Below are 24,055 nucleotides of genomic sequence, written 5' to 3'. Positions count from 1 at the left end.
CCATATGTGAAATCATTTAAAAACTTTTATCTTAGTTTCCTCATTCCAATATGAGCAGAGGACTTCCCGGGTGGTTCAGTGGTTAAGCATCAGCCTGCCAATGCAGGGGACACAGCTTTGATCCCTCATCTGGAAAGATCCCACATGCTGCAGGGCAACTAAGCCTGTGCACCACAATTACTGGGCCTGAGCACCCTATAGCCTGTGTTCTGTAATAAGAGAAGCCATCTGCACATTGCAATTAGAGAGCAGCCCTCAACAAGAGAAACAACAAGAGAAAGCCCATACAAAGCAACAAAGGCCCAGCACAAACAAAAATAAATACTTGTTAAATTCTTTTTTAAAAAAAGTTTTTAAAAATATACAATAAAATGAACAGAAAATAATGTTCAAAATAATATTCTGGTGAGAAATCTATGGCCTTTAATGCCTGACTTTACAAAAAATAGCCTGTTTTACACGATCCCTTTATTTGGTAAAAAGTTCCAAAATATGCCCTAGAGATCAGGAATCTGAAGTGACCACTGTGAGATGTTTCAGTGGACTACAAACTGGAGCCATGGATCAAAAAAAATGTCAGAATTCATGAAAACTTTTCATTTAGTTCTCAAGTTAAAAAGAAAAATAAGTGATCAAGTAGAAAATATAAAATTATGTGGCCATGATGGAAAAGGAACTATAAAGCCTCTTGATGAAACTGAAAGAGGAGAGTGAAAAAGTTGGCTTAAAGCTCAACATTCAGAAAACAAAGATCATGGCATCTGGTCCCATCACTTCATGGCAGATAGATGGGGAAACAGTGGAAACAGTGTCAGACTTTATTTGGGGGGCTCCAAAATCACTGCAGATGGTGACTGCAGCCATGAAATTAAAAGACGCTTACTCCTTGGAAGGAAAGTTATGAACCAACCTAGATAGCATATTCAAAAGCAGAGACATTACTTTGCCAACAAAGGTCCGTCTAGTCAAGGCTATGGTTTTTCCAGTAGTCATGTATGGCTGTGAGAGTTGGACTGTGAAGAAAGCTGAGTGCCAAAGAATTGATGCTTTTGAACTGTGGTGTTGGAGAACTCTTGAGAGTCCCTTGGACTGCAAGGAGATCCAACAAGTCCATTCTAAAGGAGATCAGTCCTGGGTGTTCTTTGGAAGGAATGATGCTAAAGATGAAACTCCAGTACTTTGACCACCTCATGTGAAGAGTTGACTCATTGGAAAAGACTCTGATGCTTGGAGGGATTGGGGGCAGGAGGAGAAGGGGACGATAGAGGATGAGGTGGCTGGATGGCATCACCGACTCGATGGACATGAGTCTGAGTGAACTCCGGGAGTTGGTGATGGACAGGGAGGCCTGGCGTGCTGCGATTCATAAGGTCGCAAAGAGTCGGACATGACAGAGCGACTGAACTGAACTGAACTGATGGAAGAGGGTATGGCGGTTTCTCAAAAAATTAAACATAAGATTAGTATATAGCACAATAGTTCTACTACTGGGAATGTACTCAAAAGAACTGAAAGCACAACCCTGAACAGATATTTGTTTACCTGTGTTCATAGCAGCACTATTCACAATAGATATAAGATGGAAACAACCCAAACGTTTATTAACAGATGAATGAATACACAAAATATTGTATATACCTATCATGAAATATCATTCAGTCTTAAAAAGGAATTAAATTCTGACACCTGATACAACATGGATAAACCTTGAAAACATTATGCTAGGTGACATAATCTGGACATTATATGCTTTCATGTATATGAGGCACCAGAAGTGATGAAATTCATAAAGAGAAGTAGAATGGTGATGGTGGTGAAGGGACAGGAGTAGAAACTTAGTGTTTAATGGGTGCAGATTTGGGAAGATGAAAAAGTTCTGGAGATGCATAATGGTGATAACTCCACAAAAATGCAAATGTCCCTGATGTCCCTAAATGGTGCACTTAAAAAGAGTTAAAACTGTAAATTATGTTGTGTATATTTTGTTGCAACTTTTTAAAAAATCAGTGATCAAAAGCCAAAAGTTATTTTACCACAGTTGTGGAAAAGTAATTAAAAGACAAGCCATTTCTGTATATCATACATCCCACAAGATCACTCAACAATACAAACTATGACTATAAGCTTAGCAGCCATTCCATTTCTAACACTCAATCTGATTTCTTTCCAGGACTAGGGATGAGCAAGTAGGGCCTCAGCATAAACCAGAACATTCAGATGGGCCTTTTAGAGCTGCTCTGCAGCACCAGCTTTTGCCCTAAAGAGTCAGCCTACCTGTAACCTACAAAAAAGAAACATCTTATATCTTCACCTCAGCAAGATTCTAGATGCATGAAAGTGCATGAGGAAACTGTCTCTCCCATGTGTCTGGAGGGGCTTCCCTAGTAGCTCAGCTGGTATAGAATCCACCTGCAATGCAGGAGACCCCAGTTCAATTCCTGGGTCAGGAAGATTTCCTGGAGAAGGGATAGGCTATCCACTGCAGTATTCTTGGGCTTCCCTGGTGGTTCAGCTGGTAAAGAAATCTGCCTGCAATGTGGGGAGACCTGAGCTCAATCACTGGGTTAGGAAGATCCTCTGGAGGAGGGAACAGCTACCCACTCCAGTATTCTGGCCTGGAGAATTCCATGGACTGTATAGTCCATGGGGTCACAAAGAGTTAGACATGACTGAGTGATGTTTCTGGAAATCCACGTTACCTCTGTGGTTTTACCTCAGCAATTCCTGACTTTGTAAAAAGACAATTCTTTTAAGTACAAAGACTAAATTGGAAAGGAAGAAGTCAAACTGTCACTATTTGTAGATGACATGATACTATACATAGGAAATCCTAAAGACACTACCAGAAAACTATTAGAGTTCATCAATGAATTAAGTAAATTCACTAGAGTTTCAGGATATAAAATTAATATACAAAAATGTGCTGGATTTCTATGCATTATTAGCAAAGTATCAAAAAGGGAAATTAAGGAAACAATCCCATTTACCATTGCATCAAAAAGACTAAAATGCCCAGGAATAAACCTACCTAAGGAGGTAAAAGATCTGTACCCCCAAAACTATAAGGCACTGATGAAAGAAATTGAAGACGACAAAACAGATGGAAAGATATACCATGTTCTTGGATTGGAAAAATTAGTATTGTCAAAATGACTGTACTACCCAAGGCAATCTACAGATTCAATGCAACACCTATCAAATTACCAATGGCATTTTTCACAGAGCTGGAACCAAAAAAATAAAATTTGTATGGAAAAACAAATGACACAAATAGTCCAAAAAAAAAAAAGAAGAACAACAAAGCTGGAGGAATCACACTCCTTGAGTTTGACCATAGGACAAAGCTACAGTAATCAAAATAATAGTATGAAAGTGAAGTGAAAGTCACTCAGCCATGTCCAACTCTTTGTGACCCCACTGACTATACAGTCCATGGAATTCTCTAGGCCAGAATACTAGAGTGGGTGGCCTTTCTTTTCTCCAGGGGATCTTCCCAACCCAGGGATCAAACCCAGGTCTCCCGCATTGCAGGCAGATTCTTTACCAGCTGAGCCACAGGGGAAGCCCAAGGGAAGAGAGTATGATACTGGCACAAAAACAGACACATAGAACAATGGAACAGCATAGAGAGGCCAGAAATAAACCCATACACTTAGGGTCAACTAATTTAAGACAAAGGAGGCAAGAATACACAATGGAGAAAGCACAATCTCTTCAATAACATGCTGAAAAACTGCACAGTTCAGTTTAGTCACTCATTCATTTCCAACTCTTTGTGACCCCCATGGACTGCAGCACACCAGGCTTCCCAGCCCATCACCCACTCCCAGAGCTTGCTTAAACTCATGTCCATCAAGTCAGTGATGTTATCCAACCATCTCATCCTCTGTTGTCTCTTTCTCTTACTGCCTTCAGTCTTTACCAGAATCAGGGCCTTTTCCAATGAATCAGTTCTTCACATCACTTCACATCAAAATGTTGGAGCTTCAACTTGAGCATCAGTCCTCCCAGTGAATATTCAGGACTGATTTTCTTTAGGAGTGACTGGCTTGATCTCCTTGCTGTCCAAGGGAATCTCAAAGAGTCTTCTCCAACACAATAGTTCAAAAGCATCAATACTTTGGCACTCAGCTTTCTTTATCGTTCAACTCTCACATCCATACATGACTGCTGGAAAAACCATAATTGACTAGATGGACCTTTGTCGGTAAAGTACCATCTCTGCTTTTTAATATACTGTCTAGATTGATCATAGCTTTTCTTTCCAGAAGCAGGCATCTTTTAATTTCATGGCTGCAGTCACCATCTGCGGTGATTTTGGAGCCCAAGAAAATTAAGTCTGTCACTGTTTCCATTGTTTTCCCATCTATTTGCCATGAAATGATGAGACCAAATGCCATGATCTTCATTTTTTGAAAGTTTTATGCCAGCTTTTACACTCTCTTCTTTCACTTTCATCAAGAGGCTCTTTCGTTTCTCTTTGCTTCATGCCATAAGGGTGGTGTCATCTGTATATCTGAGGTTATTGATACTTCTCCCTGCAATCTTGGTTACAGCTTATGCTTCATTCAGCCCAACATTTCACATGATGTACTCTACATGTAAGTTAAATTAGCAGGGTGACAATATACAGCCTTGATGTACTCCTTCCCCAATTTGGAACCAGTCCATTGTTCTATGTCTGGTTCTAACTGTTGCTTCTTGACCTGCATACAGGTTTCTCAGAAGGCAGGTCAGGTGGTCTGGTATTCCCATCTCTTAAAGAATTTTTCCAGAGTTTGATGTGACCCACAAAGTAAAAGGCTTGAGTGTAGCCAATGAAGCAGAAGTAAATGTTTTTCTGTATTCCCTTGCTTTTTCTATGATCCAATGGATGTTGGCAATTTATCTCTGTCTTTTTCCTCTGTCTTTTCTAAATATGGCTTGTACATCTGGAAGTTCTCGATTCATGTACTGCTGAAGCCTAGCTTGGAGAATTTTGAACATTAATTTGATTGCATGTGAAATGAGTGCAATTGTGCAGTAGATGGAACATTCTTTGGCATTGTCTTTCTTTGGGATTGGAATGAAAACTGACTTTTCCAGCCCTGTAGTCACTGCTGAGTTTTCCAAATTTGCTGGCATATTGAGTGCAGCACTTTCACAGCATATTTCAGGATTTGAAATAGCTCAACTGGAATTCCATTGCCTCCACTAGCTTTGTTCATAGTGATATTTCCTAAGGCCCATTTGACTTCACATTCCAAGATGTCTGGCTCTAGGTGAGTGATCACACCATCGTGATTATCTGTGTCGTGAAGATCTTTTTTGTACAGTTCTTCTGCATATTCTTGCCATCTCTTCTTAATATTTTCTGCTTCTGTTAGGTCCATACCATTTCTGTCTTTTATTGTGCCCATCTTTGCATGAAATGTTCCCTTGGTGTCTCTAATTTTCTTGAAAAGATCTCTGTCTTTCCCATTCTATTATTTTTCTCTATTTCTTTGCACTGATTACTGAGGAAGGCTTTCTCATCCCTCCTTGCTATTCTTTGGAACTCTGCATTCAAATGGGTATATCTTTCCTTTTCTCCTTTGCCTTTCACTTCTCTTCTTTCCTCAGCTATTTGAAAGGTCTCCTCAGACAATCATTTTGCCTTTTTGCATTTCTTCTTCTTGGGAATGGTTTTGATCACTGCCTCCTGTACAGTGTTACAAACTTCCATCCATAGTTCTTCAGGCATTGTATCTATCAGATCTAATGCCTTCAATCTATTTGCCACATCTACTGCATAATCATAAAGGATTTCATTTAGGTCATACCTGAATGGCACATTGGTTTTCCCTACTTTCTTCAATTTAAGTCTGAATTTGACAATAAGGAGTTCATGAACTCAGCCACAGTCAGCTCCCAGTCTTGTTTATGCTGACTGTATAGAGCTTATCCATCTTCGGTTGCAAAGAATAAAACCAATCTCATTTTGGTATTGACCATCTTGTGATGTCCGTGTGCATAGCTGTCTATTGTGTTGTTCGAAGAGAGTATTTGCTATGACCATTGCATTCTCTTGGCAAAACAATGTTAGCCTTTGCCCTGCTTCATTTTGTACTCCAAGGCCAAATTTGTCTGTTATTACAGGTATCTCTTGACTTCCTACTTTTGCATTCCAGTCCCCTATAATGAAGAGAACATCTTTTTTGGCTGTAAATTCTGGAAGTTCTTATAGGTCTTCATAGAACCATTCAACTTTAGCTTCTTCAGCATTACTGGTTGGGGCATAGACTTAGATTACTGTGATATTAAATGGTTTGCCTTGGAAATGAACAGAAATCATTCTGTCATTTTTGAGACTGGATCCAAGTACTGCATTTCAGAATCTTTTGTTGACTATGAGGGCTACTCCATTTCTCCTAAGGTATTCATGTCCACAGTAGTAGATATATGTGTGAATTAAATTTGCACATTCCAGCTCATTTTATTTTACTGATTCCTAAAATGTTGATGTTTACTCTTGCCATACCTATTTGACTACTTCCAATTTACCATGATTCATAGATGGAACATTCCAGGTTCCTATGCAATACTGTTCTTTACAGCATCAGAATTTACTTCCATCACCAGTCACATCCACAACTAGGTGTCATTTTCATTTTGGCTCAGCCTCTTCATTCCTTCTGGAGCTATTTCTCCACTCTTCTCCAGTAGCATATTGGGCACCTACTGACCTGGAGAGTTCATCTTTCAGTGTCCTGTCTTTTTGCCTTTTCATGTCTTCATGGAGTCCTCAAGGAAAGAATGCTGAAGTGGTTTTTCCATTTCCTTCTCCAGTGGACCTCATTTTGTCAGAAACCTCCACCATGACCCATCCATTTTGGGTGGCCCTACATGGCATGGCTCATAGTTTCACTGAGTTAGACAAGGCTGTGATTCAAGTGATCAGTTTGGTTATTTTTAAATGTAGCTTGCTCCTTGGAAGAAAAGCTGTGACCAACCTAGACAGCATATTAAAAAGCAGAGACATTACTTTGCCAACAAAGGTCTGTCTAGTCAAGGCGATGGTTTTTCCAGTAGTTATGTATGGATGTGAGAGTTGGACCACAAAGAAAGATGAGCACTGAAGAATTGATGCTTTTGAACTGTGGTGTTGGAGAAGACTCTTGAGAGTCCCTTGGACTGCAAGGAGATCAATCCTAGTCAATCCCAAAGGAAATCAATCCTAAATATTCATTAGAAGGACTAATGCTGAAGCTGAAACTCCAATACCTTGGCCACATAATGCCAAGAACTGACTCATTGGAAAAGACCCTAATGCTGGGAAAAGTGGAAGGCGGGAGGAGAAGAGGATGACAGAGGATGAGATGATTGTATGGCATCACCAACTCGATGGTCATGAGTTTGAGCAAGCTCCAGAAGTTGGTGATGGACAAGGAAGCCTGGCTTGCTGCCATCCATCGTGTCACAAAGAGTCAGACATGACTGGGTGACTGAACTGAATGGAACTGATGCTAAATGAAACAAGTCAGAGAGAGAAAGATAAATACTGCATGATATTGCTTATAAGTGGAGCCTAAAAATACAACAAACTAGTGAATAAAACAAAAGAGAAATAGGCTCATAGATATGGAGAACAAACTAGTGGTTACCAGTGAAGTGGGAGAGCCATATAGTGCTGGGGGAGAGGGACGTACAAACTATTGGGTGTAAGGTAGCCTACAACAATATATAGTACAACACAGGGAATACAGCCCATATCTTATAATACCTGTAAATGGAGTGTAATCTTTAAATATTATATAAAATTTTCTAAAAAAATGGAAAAAGAAACTATTCCTTAAGGCTAATCAAGGAGGCAAATTAATGCCTTTGGCAAATGTTTCCTTTCATGTAAGCAACATGCCCTTTGGAGAAGGGCATGGCAACCCACTCCAGTATTCTTGCCTGGAGAATTCCATAGACAGAGGAGCCTGGCAGGTTACAGTCCATGGAGTTGCAAAGAGTTGGACATGACTGAGCAACAAAGACTGTCAGTTTCACTTTCAAGCAGCATGCCAGGAAGGATCCAATTTCTCAAAGGCAACATTTCAAAGAACTAGTGGGAAGAGAAAGAAAACCAGGTAGACAATAGCTTACATGTGGAACAAAGAGTAAACTGTGAGTGAAACATCACCTCACAAGTAATATGAGAGTTTCCTAGTGTACTTCTGGTGAAATTTCCTATTCATTTATTTATAGGAGTTAAACATGATCTGCAAAGACAAACTTCTAGATAATTTGTAGGGAAACCTGAGTATTCATCTTCTAAATAGTAGAAGGTGCAACAGAATAACAAACATAATGATAGAGGATAAGGAAGATGCTTGACTGGAGTGTATGGGCATCGTTGCATTTCCACATCACTTAGGAACAAATTAGCTTATGTTCTACAGTCTATGACTGACAGTAACACGCCAGGCCCCCAGATTCACACTTGTTGTTGTTCTTCAATTGCTCAGTCATGTCAGACTCTTTGCAACCCCATGGACTGCAGCACATCAGGCTTTCCTGTCCATCAACAATTCCCGGAGCTTGTTCATAATCATGTCCATGGAGTTGGTGATGCCATTCAACCATCTCATCCTCTGTCACCCCCTTCTCCTCCTGCCCTCAATTTTTGCCAGCAACAGGATCTTTTCCTGTAAGTCAGCTCTTCGCATCAGGTAGCCAAAATGTTCGAGTTTCAGCTTTAGCATCAGTCCTTCCAATGAATATTCAGGATTGATTTTCTTTAGGATTGACTGGTTTGATCTCCTTGCAGTCCCAGGGACTTTCAAGAGCCTTCTCCAACACCACAGTTCGAAAGCATCAATTCTTTGGTGCTCATCTTTCTTTATGGTCCAACTCTCATGCCTACATGACTACTGGAAAAAAAAAAACATAGCTTTGACTAGACCTTTGTTGGTAAAGTAATGTCTTAGCTTTTCATTATGCTCTCTAGGTTGGTCATAGCTTTTCTTCCAAGGAGCAAGCATCTTTTAATTTCAAGAATGTAATCACCACCTGTGGTGATTTTGGAGCCCCCCCCCCCAAAAAAAAAAATTTAGTCTGAAACTGTTTCCATTTTTTCCCCATCTATTTGCCATGAAGCAACAGGACTGGATGCCATGATCTTTGTTTTTTGAATGCTGAGTTTCAAGCTAGCTTTTTAACTCTCCTCTTCCACTTTCATCAAGAGGCTCTTTAGTTTCTCTTTGCTTTCTTCCATAAGGGTGGTATCGTCTACATATTTGAGGTTATTGATATTTCTCCCAGCAGTCTTGATTTTAGGTTGTGTTTCATTCAGCCTGGCATTTTGCATGATGTGCTCTGAATAGAAGTTAAATAACAAGGGTGACAATATACAGCCTTGCCGTACTCCCTTCCCATTTTGGAATCAGCCCATTTTTCCATGTTTAGTTTTAACTGTGGTTTCTTGACTTGCATACAGATTTCTCAGGAGGCAGGTATGGTGTTCTGGTATTCCCATCATTTTAAGAATTTTCCAGAGTTTTTTGTGATCCACAAAGTAAACAGCTTTAGTGTAGTCAACGAAGCAGAAGTAGATGTTTTCTGGAATTCTCTTGCGTTTTCTATGATTCAACGGATATTGGCAATTTGATCTCTGGTTCCTCTGCCTTTTCTAAATCTAGCTTGAAAATCTGGAAGCTTTTGGTCCATGTACTGTTGAAGCCTAGCTTGGAGAGTTTTGAACATTACTTTGCTAGCACGTGAAATGAGTGCAATTGTGCAGTAGTCTGAAAATTATTTGGCATTGCCTTTCTTTGGGATTGGTATGAAAACTGACCTATTCCAGTGCTGTGGCCACTGCTGTGTTTTCCAAAATTGCTGGCATACAGAGTGCAGCATTTTAACAGCATCATCTTTTAGAATTTGAAACAGCTCAGCTGAAAAAAAAAAAAAGTGGTCCACTGGAGAAGGGAATGCAAACCACTTCAGCATTCTTGCCTTGAGAATCCGATGAACAGTATGAAAAGGCAAAAAGATTTGACACGAAGAAATATGTACATTGGATATTTTCTTAAAAAACAAAAAACACGGGACATACGCACATAGCAAAAAAAAAAAAATGAACTCCCCAAGTCAGTAGATGACCAACATGCTACTGGAGAAGAGCGAAGAAATAGCTCCAGAAGGAATGAAGAGGCTGAGCCAAAGCAAAAACAACGCCCCATTGTAGATGTGTCTGGTGGTGAAAGGAAAGTCCAATGCTGTAAAAAGCAATATTGCAAAGGAACCTGGAATGTTAGGTCCATGAATCAGGTTCACATAGCCCAAAGATTAACAAGACTGTGCTCAAAAAAGAATGAGGAAAGATATCTTTAATTTAATGAGAAAAGTATTCGTAAAAAATGGAAGCTCTAGATAAGTAGCAGCCAAGTAAAAGAAGTGCTTTTTTTCATTTAACTTGCTTGGTTTCATTTAACTTGCTTGGTTTTATCTTTCAATGAGGATTTTGTTTATTTTTAATGATATATATATATATATATATATATATATATATATATATATATATGTGTGTGTGTGTGTGTGTGTGTGCACAACAAGATGTTTGACCTAAATGTACACTTGGAAATTATTACTGTAGTTAAAACAGTTAGCGTATCCATTGCTTCATGTAATTATCTTTTTGTGTGTGCAGTGAAAACACTTATAATCTACTCTCTCAGAAATTTTCAAGTATATACATTGGTTAAATAAGGATTTCTTTTTTAATGAAACAGCCCAGAACAAAGAGAGATCTAAGATCTTGTTTATCAAGAGCTCTCCAGCATATGACACTGGTGTATCTGTGGCAGTTCATTTGTAAAGACATCTGAAATACTTAACTCCTTTTATGATAGATAAGATTAGAATAAAATATAGAATAATTTTATAGTGTTTCTCAATACAAAAACACTAGAAACATCAAACCAGATTTTATTAAAGCTGCTGTAATGCATACTAAAAAAAGCAAATATTGTATTAAGAAAATAACTTCAATGAATAGCAACATAAATACCCTCTAAAATTACTAAAAACAAATTAAAATTTCAAGTTTTCTCCCAAACACTCAACCATTTTCTTTAATATTATCAAAAACAATCATAACTACAGAATATCATGAGTGAGTCTAATTTGGCACAGATTTCAGCACAATTATATTAAACATGACTAGATGCATCATTTAAAATATAATCATTTATTTTATTAAATACATATTTTTCTCCTAAATTTAATGTTATAGATCCAATCACTGAAGTCACTTTTAAAGATAACTTTGATGTAAATGAAGGTTTAAATGAAAAACAACAAAATTTCCATAAATACCACAATAAGATTTAGGCAAGAAAACATTGAGAATGAGTTTGATAATTTTGATACCTATTTTTTAATTAGATTTCAATAAAAGTTTAGTGGGTATTATGCACCAGCCTATGCATAAAGTTATCAAAGGCAGCCCTGGTCTGATCTCCAAACAAAACTTTTCATTATATATTGGTAAACTTTGCTCAAACAACAACAAATAGGCTTGAAACAAATATCGAGTATCTCTGTTAAGGAGTAAATGACACCAGTTACAAAATTTTTAGTCTACAGAGAACTTCCCCAAAATGCTTCTTATTCTTCAGAGGAGGTACAAACTTTTGTACCAAATGACACTTACCTTGCGGTAAATCATATGGCACACGGCTACTCTTAATCTCATTCCTATACGTTGAACGTAATAGAAGAAAAAGTGCACCAGAATTGCCCAAATGACAAGGCAGACATTCAGTACAGCAGTGTAGCCATAGGCTTTAAACACAGCCCCAGAATCAGAGGGATCATAATTTTGAAAGTAAGTAAGTAAATCCTCAAAATATGTCGGTAATAGTACTCTGAAGGTTTCCTAAAAGGAAAGGAAAAGAAACCTTAATTAGAAATACAAGCCATACCAGTTTTTCTTACCACAAGCTTCACTTTTTTTTAATTGAATTTTTACTGTTGTTCAGTTGCTAAGTCATGTCCATTTCTTTGTGACCCCCATGAACTACAGCATGCTAGGCTTCCCTGTCCTTCACTGTCTTTTGGAGTTTGCTCATACTCATGTCCATTGAGTCAGTGATGCCATTTAACTATATCATCCTCTGTTGCCCCCTTCTCCTTGTGCCCTCAATCTTTCCTAGCATCAAGATCTTTTCCAGTGAGTTGACTCTTTGCATCAGGTGGCCAAAGGATTGGATCTTCAGCTTCAGCATCAGTCCTTCCAATGAATATTTAGGACTGATTTCCTTTAGGATGGACTGGTTGGATCTCCTTGAAGTCAAAGGGACTCTCAAGAGTCTTCTCCAGCACTAGTTTGAAAGCATTAACTCTTCAGTGCTCAAACTTCTTTACAGTCCAACTCTCACATCTGTACATGACTACTGGAAAAACCAAAGCTTTGACTATGTGGACCTTTACTTGCACAGTAAAGTATAGTTGATTTCCAATGCTATGTTTCAGATGTACAGCAAAGTGATTCAGTTATACATATATATATGTATATACATATATATACATATATGTATTCTTTTTCAGATTCTTTTCCTATATAGGTTATCACAGATTATTAAGTAGAGTACCCTGTGCTACATAGTGCTGTCTGCTCACTGTCTGATGCTTTGCAACCTTATAGACTGTAGCCTGCAAGGCTCCTCTGTCCATGGGATTCTCCAGGCAAGAATACTGGAGCAGGTTGCCATTTCCCCTCTAGGGGATCTTCCTGACACAGGGATTGAAACCACATCTCCTGCATCTCCTACATTAGCAGGTGGATACTTCACCGCTAAACTACATGGGAAGCCCCATGCTATACAGTAGATCCTTGTCAATTATTAATATCAATTTCATATATAGTAGAGTGTATATGTTCACCTCAAAGTCCTAATTTATTCCTCCCCCTGCCTTTCCCCTTTGAAAACCATGTTTGTTTTTGAAGTCTGTTTGGAACAATGTTCATTTGTATCATTTTTTTTAGATTCAGCATATAACTGATACTATATGTATTTGTCCTTCTCTATCTGACTTACTTCACTCAGTATTATCATCTCCAAGCCCATCCATGTGGTTGCAAATGGTATTTTCTCATTCTTTTTTGTGACTGAGTAATATTTCATTGTATATACATACCACATCTTCTTTATCCATTGCTCTGTCAATAGATTTTTATATTGCTTCAAGACTATTGTAGAGGAGACAGGGATCAAGACCATCCCCATGGAAAAGAAATGAAAAAAAGCAAAATGGCTGTCTGGGGGGGCCATATAAATAGCTGTGAAAAGAAGAAAAGTGAAAAGTAAAGGAGAAAAGTAATGATATAAGCATCTGAATGCAGAGTTCCAAAGAATAGCAAGAAGAGATAAGAAAGCCTTCTTCAGCGATCAATGCAAAGAAATAGAGGAAAGCAACAGAATGGGAAAGACTAGAGATCTCTCCAAGAAATTTAGAGATACCAAGGAAACATTTCATGCAAAGATGGGCTCGATAAAGGACAGAAATGGTATGGACCTAACAGAAGCAGAAGATATTAAGAAGAGGTGGCAAGAATACACAGAAGAATTGGACAAAAAAGATCTTCACGACCCAGATAATCATGATGGTGTGATCACTCATCTAGAGCCAGACATCCTGGAATGTGAAGTCAAGTGGGCCTTGGAAAGCATCACTACGAACAAAGCTAATGGAGGTAATGGAATTCCAGTTGAGCTATTTCAAATCCTGAAAGATGATGCTGTGAAAGTGTTGCACTCAATATGCCAACAAATGTGGAAAACTCAGCAGTGGCCACAGGACTGGAAAAGGTCAGTTTTCATTCCAATCTCAAAGAAAGGCAACGCCAAAGAATGCTCAAAATACTGCACAATTGCACTCATCTCACATGCTAGTAAAGTAATGCTCAAAATTCTCCAAGCCAGGCTTCAGAAATACATGAACCATGAATTCCCTGACGTTCAAACTGGTTTTAGAAAAGGCAGAGGAACCAGAGATCAAATCAACATCCCCTGGATCATGGAAAAACCAAGAGAGTTCCAGAAAAACATCTATTTCTGCTTTCTTGACTATGCCAAAACCTTTGACTGTGTGGATCAAAAGAAACTGTGGAAAATTCTGAAAGAGATGGGAATACCAGACCACCCAACCTGCCTCTTGAGAAATCTGTATGCAGGTCAGGAAGCAACAGTTAGAACTGGACATGGAAATCCAGACTGGCTCCAAATAGGGAAAGGAGTGCATCAAGGCCGTATATTGTCACCCTGCTTATTTAACTTCTATGCAGAGTACATCATGAGAAATGCTGGACTGGAAGAAACACAAGCTGGAATCAAGATTGCCGGGAGAAATATCAATAACCTCAGATATGCAGACGACACCACCCTTATGGCAGAAAGTGAAGAGGAACTAAAAAGCCTCTTGATGAAAGTGAAAGTAGAGAGTGAAAAAGTTGGCTTAAAGCTCAACATTCAGAAAACAAAGATCATGGCATCCGGTCCCGTCACTTCATGGGAAATAGACGGGTAAACAGTGGAAACAGTGTCAGACTATTTTTGGGGCGGGCTCCAGAATCACTGCGGATGGTGACTGCAGCCATGAAATTAAAAGACGCTTACTCCTTGGAAGAAAAGTTATGACCAACCTAGATAGCATATTCAAAAGCAAAGACATTACTTTGCCAACAAAGGTTCGTCTAGTCAAGGCTATGGTTTTTCCTGTGGTCATGTATGGATGTGAGAGTTGGACTGTGAAGAAAGCTGAGCACCGAAGAATTGATGCTTTTGAACTGTGGTGTTGGAGAAGACTCTTGAGAGTCCCTTGGACTGCAAGGAGATCCAACCAGTCCATTCTGAAGATCAGCCCTGGGATTTCTTTGGAAGGAATGATGCTGAAGCTGAAACTCCAGTACTTGGCCACCTCATGTGAAGAGCTGACTCATTGGAAAACACTCTGATGCTGGAAGGGGATTGGGGGCAGGAGGAGAAGGGGACGACAGAGGATGAGATGGCTGAATGGCATCACTGACTCAATGGACGTGAGTCTGGGTGAACTCCAGCAATTGGTGATGGACAGGGAGGCCTGGCGTGCTGCAATTCATGGTGTCGCAAAGATTTGGACACGACTGAGCGACTGAACTGAACTGAACTGAGACTATTGTAAATAGTGATGCAATAAACACTGAGGTGCATTTGTCTTTTTCAAAATATGGTTTCCTCCAGATACACGCCCAGTAGAGGGATTGCTGGATCATGTGGTAGTTCTATTTTTTAGTTTTTTTGAGGAACCTCCACTCTCACCAACAGTGTAAGAGGTTTCCTTTCTCTCCACATCTTCCCCAGCATTTATTATTTGCAGACTTTTTGATGATGGTTATTCTGACTACTGTCAAGTGACAACTCATAGAAGTTTGATTTGCATTTCTCTAATAAATAACAATGTTAAAGCATCTTTTCATGTGCTTTTTGGCCATATGTATGTTTTCTTTTGAGATATGTCTATTAGACCTTCTGCCAATTTTTCTGATTGGGTTTTTTTTAATATATTGAGCTGCATGAGCTGTTATATATTTTTGAGATTAATCCCTTATCAATCACTTCATTTGCAAATATTTTCTTCCATTCTGTGGGTTGTCTTTTCATAAAAGGAGAAATCAACATTGGCACAAGAAAAGTGGGGGACTTTAGCACTCCACTTACATCAATGGACAGATCATACAGACAGAACAATCAATAAGGAAACAGAGGCCTTAAATGACATTTTAAACCTTATGGACATAATTTATATTTATATGACATTCTATATGAATGCAGCAGAATACACATTCTCCTCAAGTGCACATGGAACATTCTCCATGACAGCTAACATGCTGGGCCACAAAGCAACCCTCAGTAAATTTAAGAACACTGAAATCATATCAAGCATCTTATCTGACCACAACATTATGGATTACAAATCAACTACAAGGGAAAAACTATCAAAAAAAAAAAAACAGATATGAAAGCTAACTAATAACTTACTAAGCAACCAATGCATCACTGAAGAAATCAAAGAGGAAACCAAAAAATACCTAGAAACAAATGAAAATACAATGATCCTAAACCTATGGGATGCAACAAAAGCAGTTCTAAGAGAGAAGTTTATACTAATACAATCTTATCTCAGGAAATAAGAAGTTCAGTTCGGTTCAGTTCAGTCACTCAGTTGTGTCCGAATCTTTGCGACCCCATGAATCACAGCACGCCAGGCCTCCCTGTCCATCACCAATTCCAGGAGTCCACTCAGACTCACATCCATTGAGTCTGTGATGCCATCCAGCCGTCTCATCTTCGGTCGTCCCCTTCTCCTCCTGTCCCCAATCTCTCCCAGCATCAGAGTCTTTTCCAATGAGTCAACTCTTTGCATGAGGTGGCCAAAGTACTGGAGCTTCAGCTTCAGCATCATTCCTTCCAAAGAAATCCCAGGGCTGAGCTCCTTCAGAATGGATTGGTTGGATCTCCTTGCAGTCCAAGGGACTCTCAAGAGTCTTCTCCAACACCACAGTTCAAAAGCATCAATTCTTCAGTGCTCAGCCTTCTTCACAGTCCAATTCTCACATCCATACATGACCACTGGAAAAACCATAGCCTTGAATAGACGGACCTTAGTTGACAAAGTAATGTCTCTGCTTTTGAATATGCTATCTAGGTTGATCATAACTTTTCTTCCAAGGAGTAAGCGTCTTTTAATTTCATGGCTGCAGTCACCATCTGCAGTGATTCTGGAGCCCAAAAAAAAAAAGGCTCAAATAAACAACCTAAGCTTACACCTCAAGCATCTAGAGAAAAAAGTACAAAAAAAAATCAAAGTTAGGAGAAGGAAAAAAATTATAAATATCAGTGCAGAAATGAATTAAATAGAGATAAAGAAAACAATAGAACAGATCAACGAAACTAAAAGCTGGTTCATCAAAAATATAAGCAAAATTGATAAGCCTTTAACCAGACTTATCAAGAAAAAAAAGGAAGAGGACTCAAATCAACCAAGTTAGAAATGAAAAAGGAGAAGTTACGATGGACACTAAAGAAATACAAAGACATATGAGAGACTACTACAAGCAAATATATGCCAATAAAGTGGACAATCTCGAAGAAATGGACAAGTGTTTAGAAAAGTAAAACCGTGCAAGATTGATGTTTGAACCAGGAAGAAATAGAAAATATGAACAGACTAGTCATAAGTACTGAAATTGAAGCTGTGAGTAAAAAGCTCCCAAGAAACAAAAGTCCAGGACCTGATGGCTTCACAGACAAAGATACCACAAAAAAAGAAAATTACAAGCCAATCTCACTGATGAACATAGAAACAAAAATCCTCAACAAAATACTAGCAAATCGAATCCAACAACACATTAAAAAGATCACACACCATGATCAAGTGGGATTTATCTCAGGGAGGCAAGGACTCTTCAGTATATGCAAATCAATCAATATGATATATTATATTAAAAAATTGAAAAATAAAAGCCATATGATCATCTCAATAGATGCAGAAAAAGCTTTCAACAAAATTCAACACCCATTTATGATTAAAAAAAAAAAAAACTCTGCAGAGAGTGGACATAGAAGGAACTTACCTAAACAAAATAAAGGCCATATGCCACAAACCCACAGCTAACATACTCAATGGTGAAAAGTTGAAAGTATTTCCTCTAAGATCAGGAACAAAAAAAGGATGTCCATTCTTGCCACTCTTATTCAACATAGTTTTTAAAGCCCTAGCCACAGCAATAAGAGAAGAAAAAGAAATAAAGGAATCCAAATTGGAAAAGAAGTAAAATTTTCACTGTTTGCAAATGACATGATACTATACATAGAAATTGCTAAAGCTGCTAACAGAAAACTACTAAAGCTCATCAATGAATTCAGTAAGCTTTCAAGAAACAAAATCAACACCCATAAATTGCCAGGAGTTAGCACAGGAGATCCCACCCATGACAAGGTCATGTGGAAGAGACCTGATGAGCAAGGCAGATCAGGACTCGAGGGACCCCCTGGACCTGCTCAAGCATCTACCCCAAAACCATAATCTGTCCGTCTTACTATTTTGTGCCTTTCACCAACTCTTCTGACATTAACAGGGGGCTATCCCCAACCACCTTTCTCTGGAGAAAATCAACTTAGGGCTCTAGTTGATAAGTCTCTTGGGCATGAAAGGAATATTTCCATTCAAACCCTCTCTGTTGGCATTCTAACTTGCTTGGCAGGTTTATCCAGACTCCTGCAGCTACACTTGTGATTGTTCACAGCCTCCCAACTGTGAGAGACACAGGAAGCCTAAAACATTTTAAAAATATAGAGCCTTTCAAAGAGTTAAAAACTATTAGAGTAGTGCTTGTGTAGGATTTCACTGTTGAGCCAATGCTTGCTGCCAAGTTCCCATATCCCTAATCCACTGTGCACCTGGGAGTGCATTAGTTAACATAATTGGAATGTAAGAAAAACAAGTAGTCACCTTGGAATTAACTACATCAGACCTTTGAGCTAATTGGTTGTTTCTTTGTTGTAACTCACTGCACCTTTGCTCCGTGAGAATGTAACTTTGTTTAGCATTTTCTGAGGCTGACATAGATTAGAAATATAAATAAAAAACACTTCAAGGGAAAATAAGTTTTCTGGTTGAGCAGCCTTTACCAAAAGAGGGTCATAAAGTGTCCACAGGCCTCCAAGGCCAGAAAATAATGTATACAACATTGTTTATTGGAAAGGTGTGCAGAAAAAATCCTGGTTTCAATAAAGACAAAACAGATGTAATGTTTGGGCTGACTCTGCATTTCCCTCTATGTACAAGTCAAGGTATAAAAGTTCCTTTTGAAAATAAAGTTACGGGGGAGGAACTGTAAAGATGGCAGAGGAATACGACAGGAAGACCACTTTCTCCCTCACAAATTCCTCAAAAGAACATTTCAACGCTGAGCAAACTCCACAAAACAACTTCTGTAGGCTGGCAGAGGACATCAGGCAACCAGAAAAGCAGACCATTGTCTTCAAAAACAGGTAGGAAAAAATATAAAAGATGAAAAAGGAGACAAAGGAGGTGGGGAGGGAGCTCCGTCCCGGGAAGGGAAGCCCGTCCCAGGAAGGGAATTTTAAGAAGAGAGGTCTCCAAACACCAGGAAACACTATCCCTACCAAGTCTGTGGTGAGCCTCGGAAACACAGAGGGCAACATAACAGGAAGGGAAAAATAAATAAATAATTAAAACCAACAGATTACAAGCCCAACAGTAACTCCCCCAGCGGAAAAGCAGCACAGACGCCTGCATCCGCCACAAGCTAGTGGGGGCAGGGCAGGGAAGCACGAGAGGCGCGGGCTGCAGAGATTTGTAAGAATCAGGCAAGAATGCCCCACGCGCAACCAGAACGATCTAACTTGGGCTAGCAAACCAGACTGTGGGATAGCTACCACACGAAAAGCTCGAACATAAGACACCGACAGGACCGAGCACAGAACAAAGGACGGAACGGAAAAAGCCGGCTACAGACCATCCCCTGCCGGGGACAGGCAGCCAAAGCCGTAAGGACTGGAAAGGGGCAATTGCAGACCCAGAGAGACTTTGCTTACCTAACTGCAAGCAGGCTTCTTTGCTAAGACTTCTGGGGGTGCTGGACAGTCACCATCTGCCTCACAAGGGGCGCCAACAGTCCACCCAGAAAGCTGAGCAGCAGCGGCAGAAAAGGTGACAAGTCGTGGCGATCGCGCTCGCCAAACTCCTGCGCTACTCGGACCTGGGAAGGGCACAAAGCGCAGTCCCAGCCGAATCTGTGCCTCTGAGGGCTGCCTGAGCACCGAACCTGAGCGCCTTGGACCGGGGAAGTGCACGCAGCCTAGGGCTGGCCCCAGACGGTTCCCAGCTGAGCATCGTAGAGCCGAAGCGGTTTGTGCGCCACGAGAAGGGACAGGTCAAGGGGGGCTGAGACACTGTGTGCACACGACAGTGCTATTTGTTTGCAGCACCCCCCGTCCCCACAGCGTGACTGAACTAGTGAGCCTAAAAAACCAGCAAACAGAAGAAGTTAAACACAGGGAACCACCTTGGAAGTGATCCCACACGGCCCACAACATCAGAGAAGGGCCAGATATTTTTACTATTTTTAAAATAATTCCTTTTTTTTCTTTTCTTTTGCTTTTTTTTTCTAACTTTTTTTAAATTGTTAAGTCTTCTATTTCTCCTCTAATTTTTATTTCTGTAACCTACTATTACTATTTTTTTTAAAAAAAGACTTTTTTTTTTTTTTAAGGCAAACACCATATATAGTCTTTGGATGGTTGGTGGTGGGTTTTTTTTTTAATAATTCTTGTTTTTTTATTTCTTTTTTCCTTTCTTCCTTTTTCCTTCTGCTTCTTTTCTTTAATATTGTATTTTTGAAAATCCAACCTGTACTCTAGATTTTTAATCTTTGCTGTTAGGTTTTTGTTGTCAATTTTAAAAACCCAAACTTCACTACCCAAGTTTACCTCAGAGCGAGATTACTGGCTTGACCACTCTCTCCTCCTTTGGACTCTCCTTTTTCTCCACCAGGTGGCCTCTGTCTCTTTTCTCCCCCATCTCTTCTCTATCCAACTCTGTGAATCTCTGTGTGTTCCAGACGGTGGAGAACACCCAAGGAACTGGTTACTGGCAGGATTTGTCTATCTCCTTCTCATTCCTCTCTCTTATCCTCCTGGTCACCTCTGTCTACTTCCTCCCTCTCCTCTTCCCCGTATAACTCCATAAATACCTCTGAGCGGTCCAGACTATGGAGCGCACATAAGGAAGTGACTACTGGCTAGCTTGTTCTCTCCTCTTTTGATCTCACCGCATCTCATTCCAGGTACCTCTAACTACCCCCTCCATCTTCTCTTCTCCTTGTAACTCAGTGAACCTCTCTGAGTGTCCCTCAATGTGGAGAAACTTTTCATCTTTAACCTAGATGTTTTATCATCGGTGTTGCATAGATGGAGAAGTCTAGAGGCTACTGTAAAAATAAAACTGAAAACCAGAAGCAGGAGGCTTAAATCCAAAGCCTGAAAACATTAGAGAACTCTTGAATTCAGGGAACATTAAGCAATAGGAGCTCATCAAGTGCCTTCATACCTACACTGAAACCAAGCTCCACCCAAGGGCCAACAAGTTCCAAAACAAGACATACCACTCAAACTCTCCAGCAACACAGGAACACTCCCCTGAGCTTCAATATACAGGCAGCTCAAAATTCTTCCAAAACCTTTGATGTCTCATAACCCATTACTGGTCACTCCACTGCACTCCAGAGAGAAGAAACCCAGCTCCACCCACCAGAACTCCAACACAAGCCTCCCTAACCAGGAAACCTTGACAAGCCACTGATATAATCCCACCCACAGTGAGGAAGCTCCATAATAAAGAGAACTCCACAAATTACCAGAATATAAAAAGGCCACCCCAAACGCAGCAATGTAACCAAGATGAAGAGACAGAGTAATACACAGCAGGTAAAGGAGCAGGAGAGTTGCCCACCAAACCAAACGAAAGAGGAAGAAGGAGGAAATCTACCTGAGAAGGAATTCTGAATATTGATAGTGAAAATGATCCAAAATCTTGAAATCAAAATGGAATCACAGATAAACAGCCTAGAGACAAGGATTGAGAAGATGCAAGAAAGGTTTAACAAGGACCTAGAAGAAATAAAAAAGAGTCAAAATATAATGCATAACGCAATAAATGAGACCAGAAACACACTGGAGGCAACAAATAGTAGAATAACAGAGGCAGAAGATAGGATTAGTGAAATAGAAGATAGAATGGTAGAAATAAATGAATCAGAGAGGAAAGAAATGAGGACAATCTCAGAGACCTCCAGGACAATATGAAACGCTCCAACATTCGAATTATAGGAGTCCCAGAAGAAGAAGACAGAAAGAAAGACCATGAGAAAATCCTTGAGGAGATAATAGTTGAAAACTTCCCTAAAATGGGGAAGGAAATAATCACCCAAGTCCAAGAAACACAGAGAGTTCCAAATAGGATAAACCCAAGGCGAAACACCCCAAGACACATATTAATCAAATTAACAAAGATCAAACACAAAGAACAAATATTAAAAGCAGCAAGGGAAAAACAACAAATAACACACAAGGGGATTCCCATAAGGATAACAGCTGATCTTTCAATAGAAACTCTTCAGGCCAGGAGGGAATGGCAAGACATACTTAAAGTGATGAAAGACAATAACCTACGGCCAGGATTACTGTAGCCAGCAAGGATCTCATTCAAATACGAAGGAAAAATCAAAAGCTTTACAGACAAGCAAAAGCTGAGAGAATTCAGCACCACCAAACCAGCTTGCCAACAAATTCTAAAGGATATTCTCTAGACAGGAAACACAAAAAGGGTGTATAAACCCGAACCCAAAACAATAAAGTAAATGGTAACAGGATCATACTTATCAACAATTACCTTAAAAGTAAATGGGTTGAACGCCCCAACCAAAAGGCAAAGACTGGCTGAATGGATACAAAAACAAGACCCCTCTATATGCTGCTTACAAGAGACCCACCTCAAAACAAGGGACACATACAGACTGAAAGTGAAGGGCTGGAAAAAGATATACCAGGCAAATAGAGACCAAAAGAAAGCAGAAGTGGCAATACTCATATCCGTTAAAATAGACTTTAAAACAAAGGCTGTGAAAAGAGACAAAGAAGGCCACTACATAATGATCAAAGGATTAATCCAAGAAGAAGATATAACAGTTATAAATATATATGCACCCAGCATAGGAGCACCGCAATATGTAAGACAAATGCTAACAAGTATGAAAGGGGAAATCAAAAATAACACAATAATAGTGGGAGACTTTAATATCCCACTCACACCTATGGACAGATCAACTAAACAGAAAATTAACAAAGAAATGCAAACTTTAAATGATACATTAGATCAGTTAGACCTAATTGATATCTATAGGACATTTTACCCCAAAACAATGAATTTCACCTTTTTTTCAAGTGCTCATGGAACCTTCTCCAGGATAGATCACATCCTGGGCCATAAATCTAAACTTGATAAATTCAAAAAAATCGAAATCATTCCAAGCATCTTTTCTGACCATAATGCATTAAGATTAGATCTCAATTACAGGAGAAAAACTATTAAAAATTCCAACATATGGAGGTTGAACAACACACTTCTGAATAACCAACAAGTCACAGAAGAAATCAAAAAAGAAATCAAAATATGCATAGAAACTAATGAAAATGAAAACACAACAACCCAAAACCTGTGGGACACTATAAAAGCAGTGCTAAGAGGAAAGTTCATAGCAATACAGGCATACCTCAAGAAACGAGAAAAAAGTCAAATAAGTCACCTAACTCTACAACTAAAGCAACTTTAAAAGGAAGAATTGGAGAACCCCAGAGTTAGTAGAAGGAAAGAAATCTTACAAATTAGGGCAGAAATAAATGCAAAAGAAACAAAAGAGACCCTAGCAAAAATCAACAAAGCCAAAAGCTGGTTCTTTTAAAGGATAAATAAAATTGACAAACCATTAGCCAGACTCATCAAGAAGCAAAGAGAGAAAATCAAATCAATAAAATTAGAAATGAAAATGGAGAGATCACAACAGACAACACAGAAAGACAAAGGATCATAAGAGACTACTATCAGCAGTTGTATGCCAATAAAATGGACAACGTGGAAGAAATGGACAAATTCTTAGAAAAGTACAACTTTCCAAAACTGAACCAGGAAGAAATAGAATATCTTAACAGACCCATCACAAGCACGGAAATTGAAACTGTAATCAGAAATCTTCCAGCAAACAAAAGCCGAGGTCCAGACGGCTTCAAAGCTGAATTCTACCAAAAATTTCGAGAAGAGCTAACACCTATCCTACTCAAACTCTTCCAGAAAATTGCAGAAGAAGGTAAACTTCCAAACTCATTCTATGAGGCCACCATCACCCTAATACCAAAACCTGACAAAGATGCCACAAAAAAAGAAAACTACAGGCCAATATCACTGATGAACATAGATGCAAAAATCCTTA

General features: G+C 39.3%; 1 protein-coding gene across 4 annotated transcripts in view; it reads right to left on the bottom strand.

Annotated features, from left to right (window-relative positions):
* Positions 1-24,055, bottom strand: part of LOC138446666 (ATP-binding cassette sub-family C member 4-like) — a 307,920-nt gene that overhangs the window by 225,899 nt on the left and 57,966 nt on the right. For all 4 annotated transcript variants that reach the window (XM_069601887.1, XM_069601886.1, XM_069601889.1 and 1 more), the window contains one exon: positions 11,660-11,884. In XM_069601887.1, coding sequence (XP_069457988.1) covers positions 11,660-11,884 — 225 coding nt within the window. The remainder of the gene's footprint in view (positions 1-11,659; positions 11,885-24,055) is intronic.

This window comes from Ovis canadensis, chromosome 10 (assembly GCF_042477335.2).
Source record: "Ovis canadensis isolate MfBH-ARS-UI-01 breed Bighorn chromosome 10, ARS-UI_OviCan_v2, whole genome shotgun sequence".
Lineage (NCBI taxonomy): Eukaryota > Metazoa > Chordata > Mammalia > Artiodactyla > Bovidae > Ovis > Ovis canadensis.
This window is presented reverse-complemented; position numbering and strand designations above follow the sequence as displayed.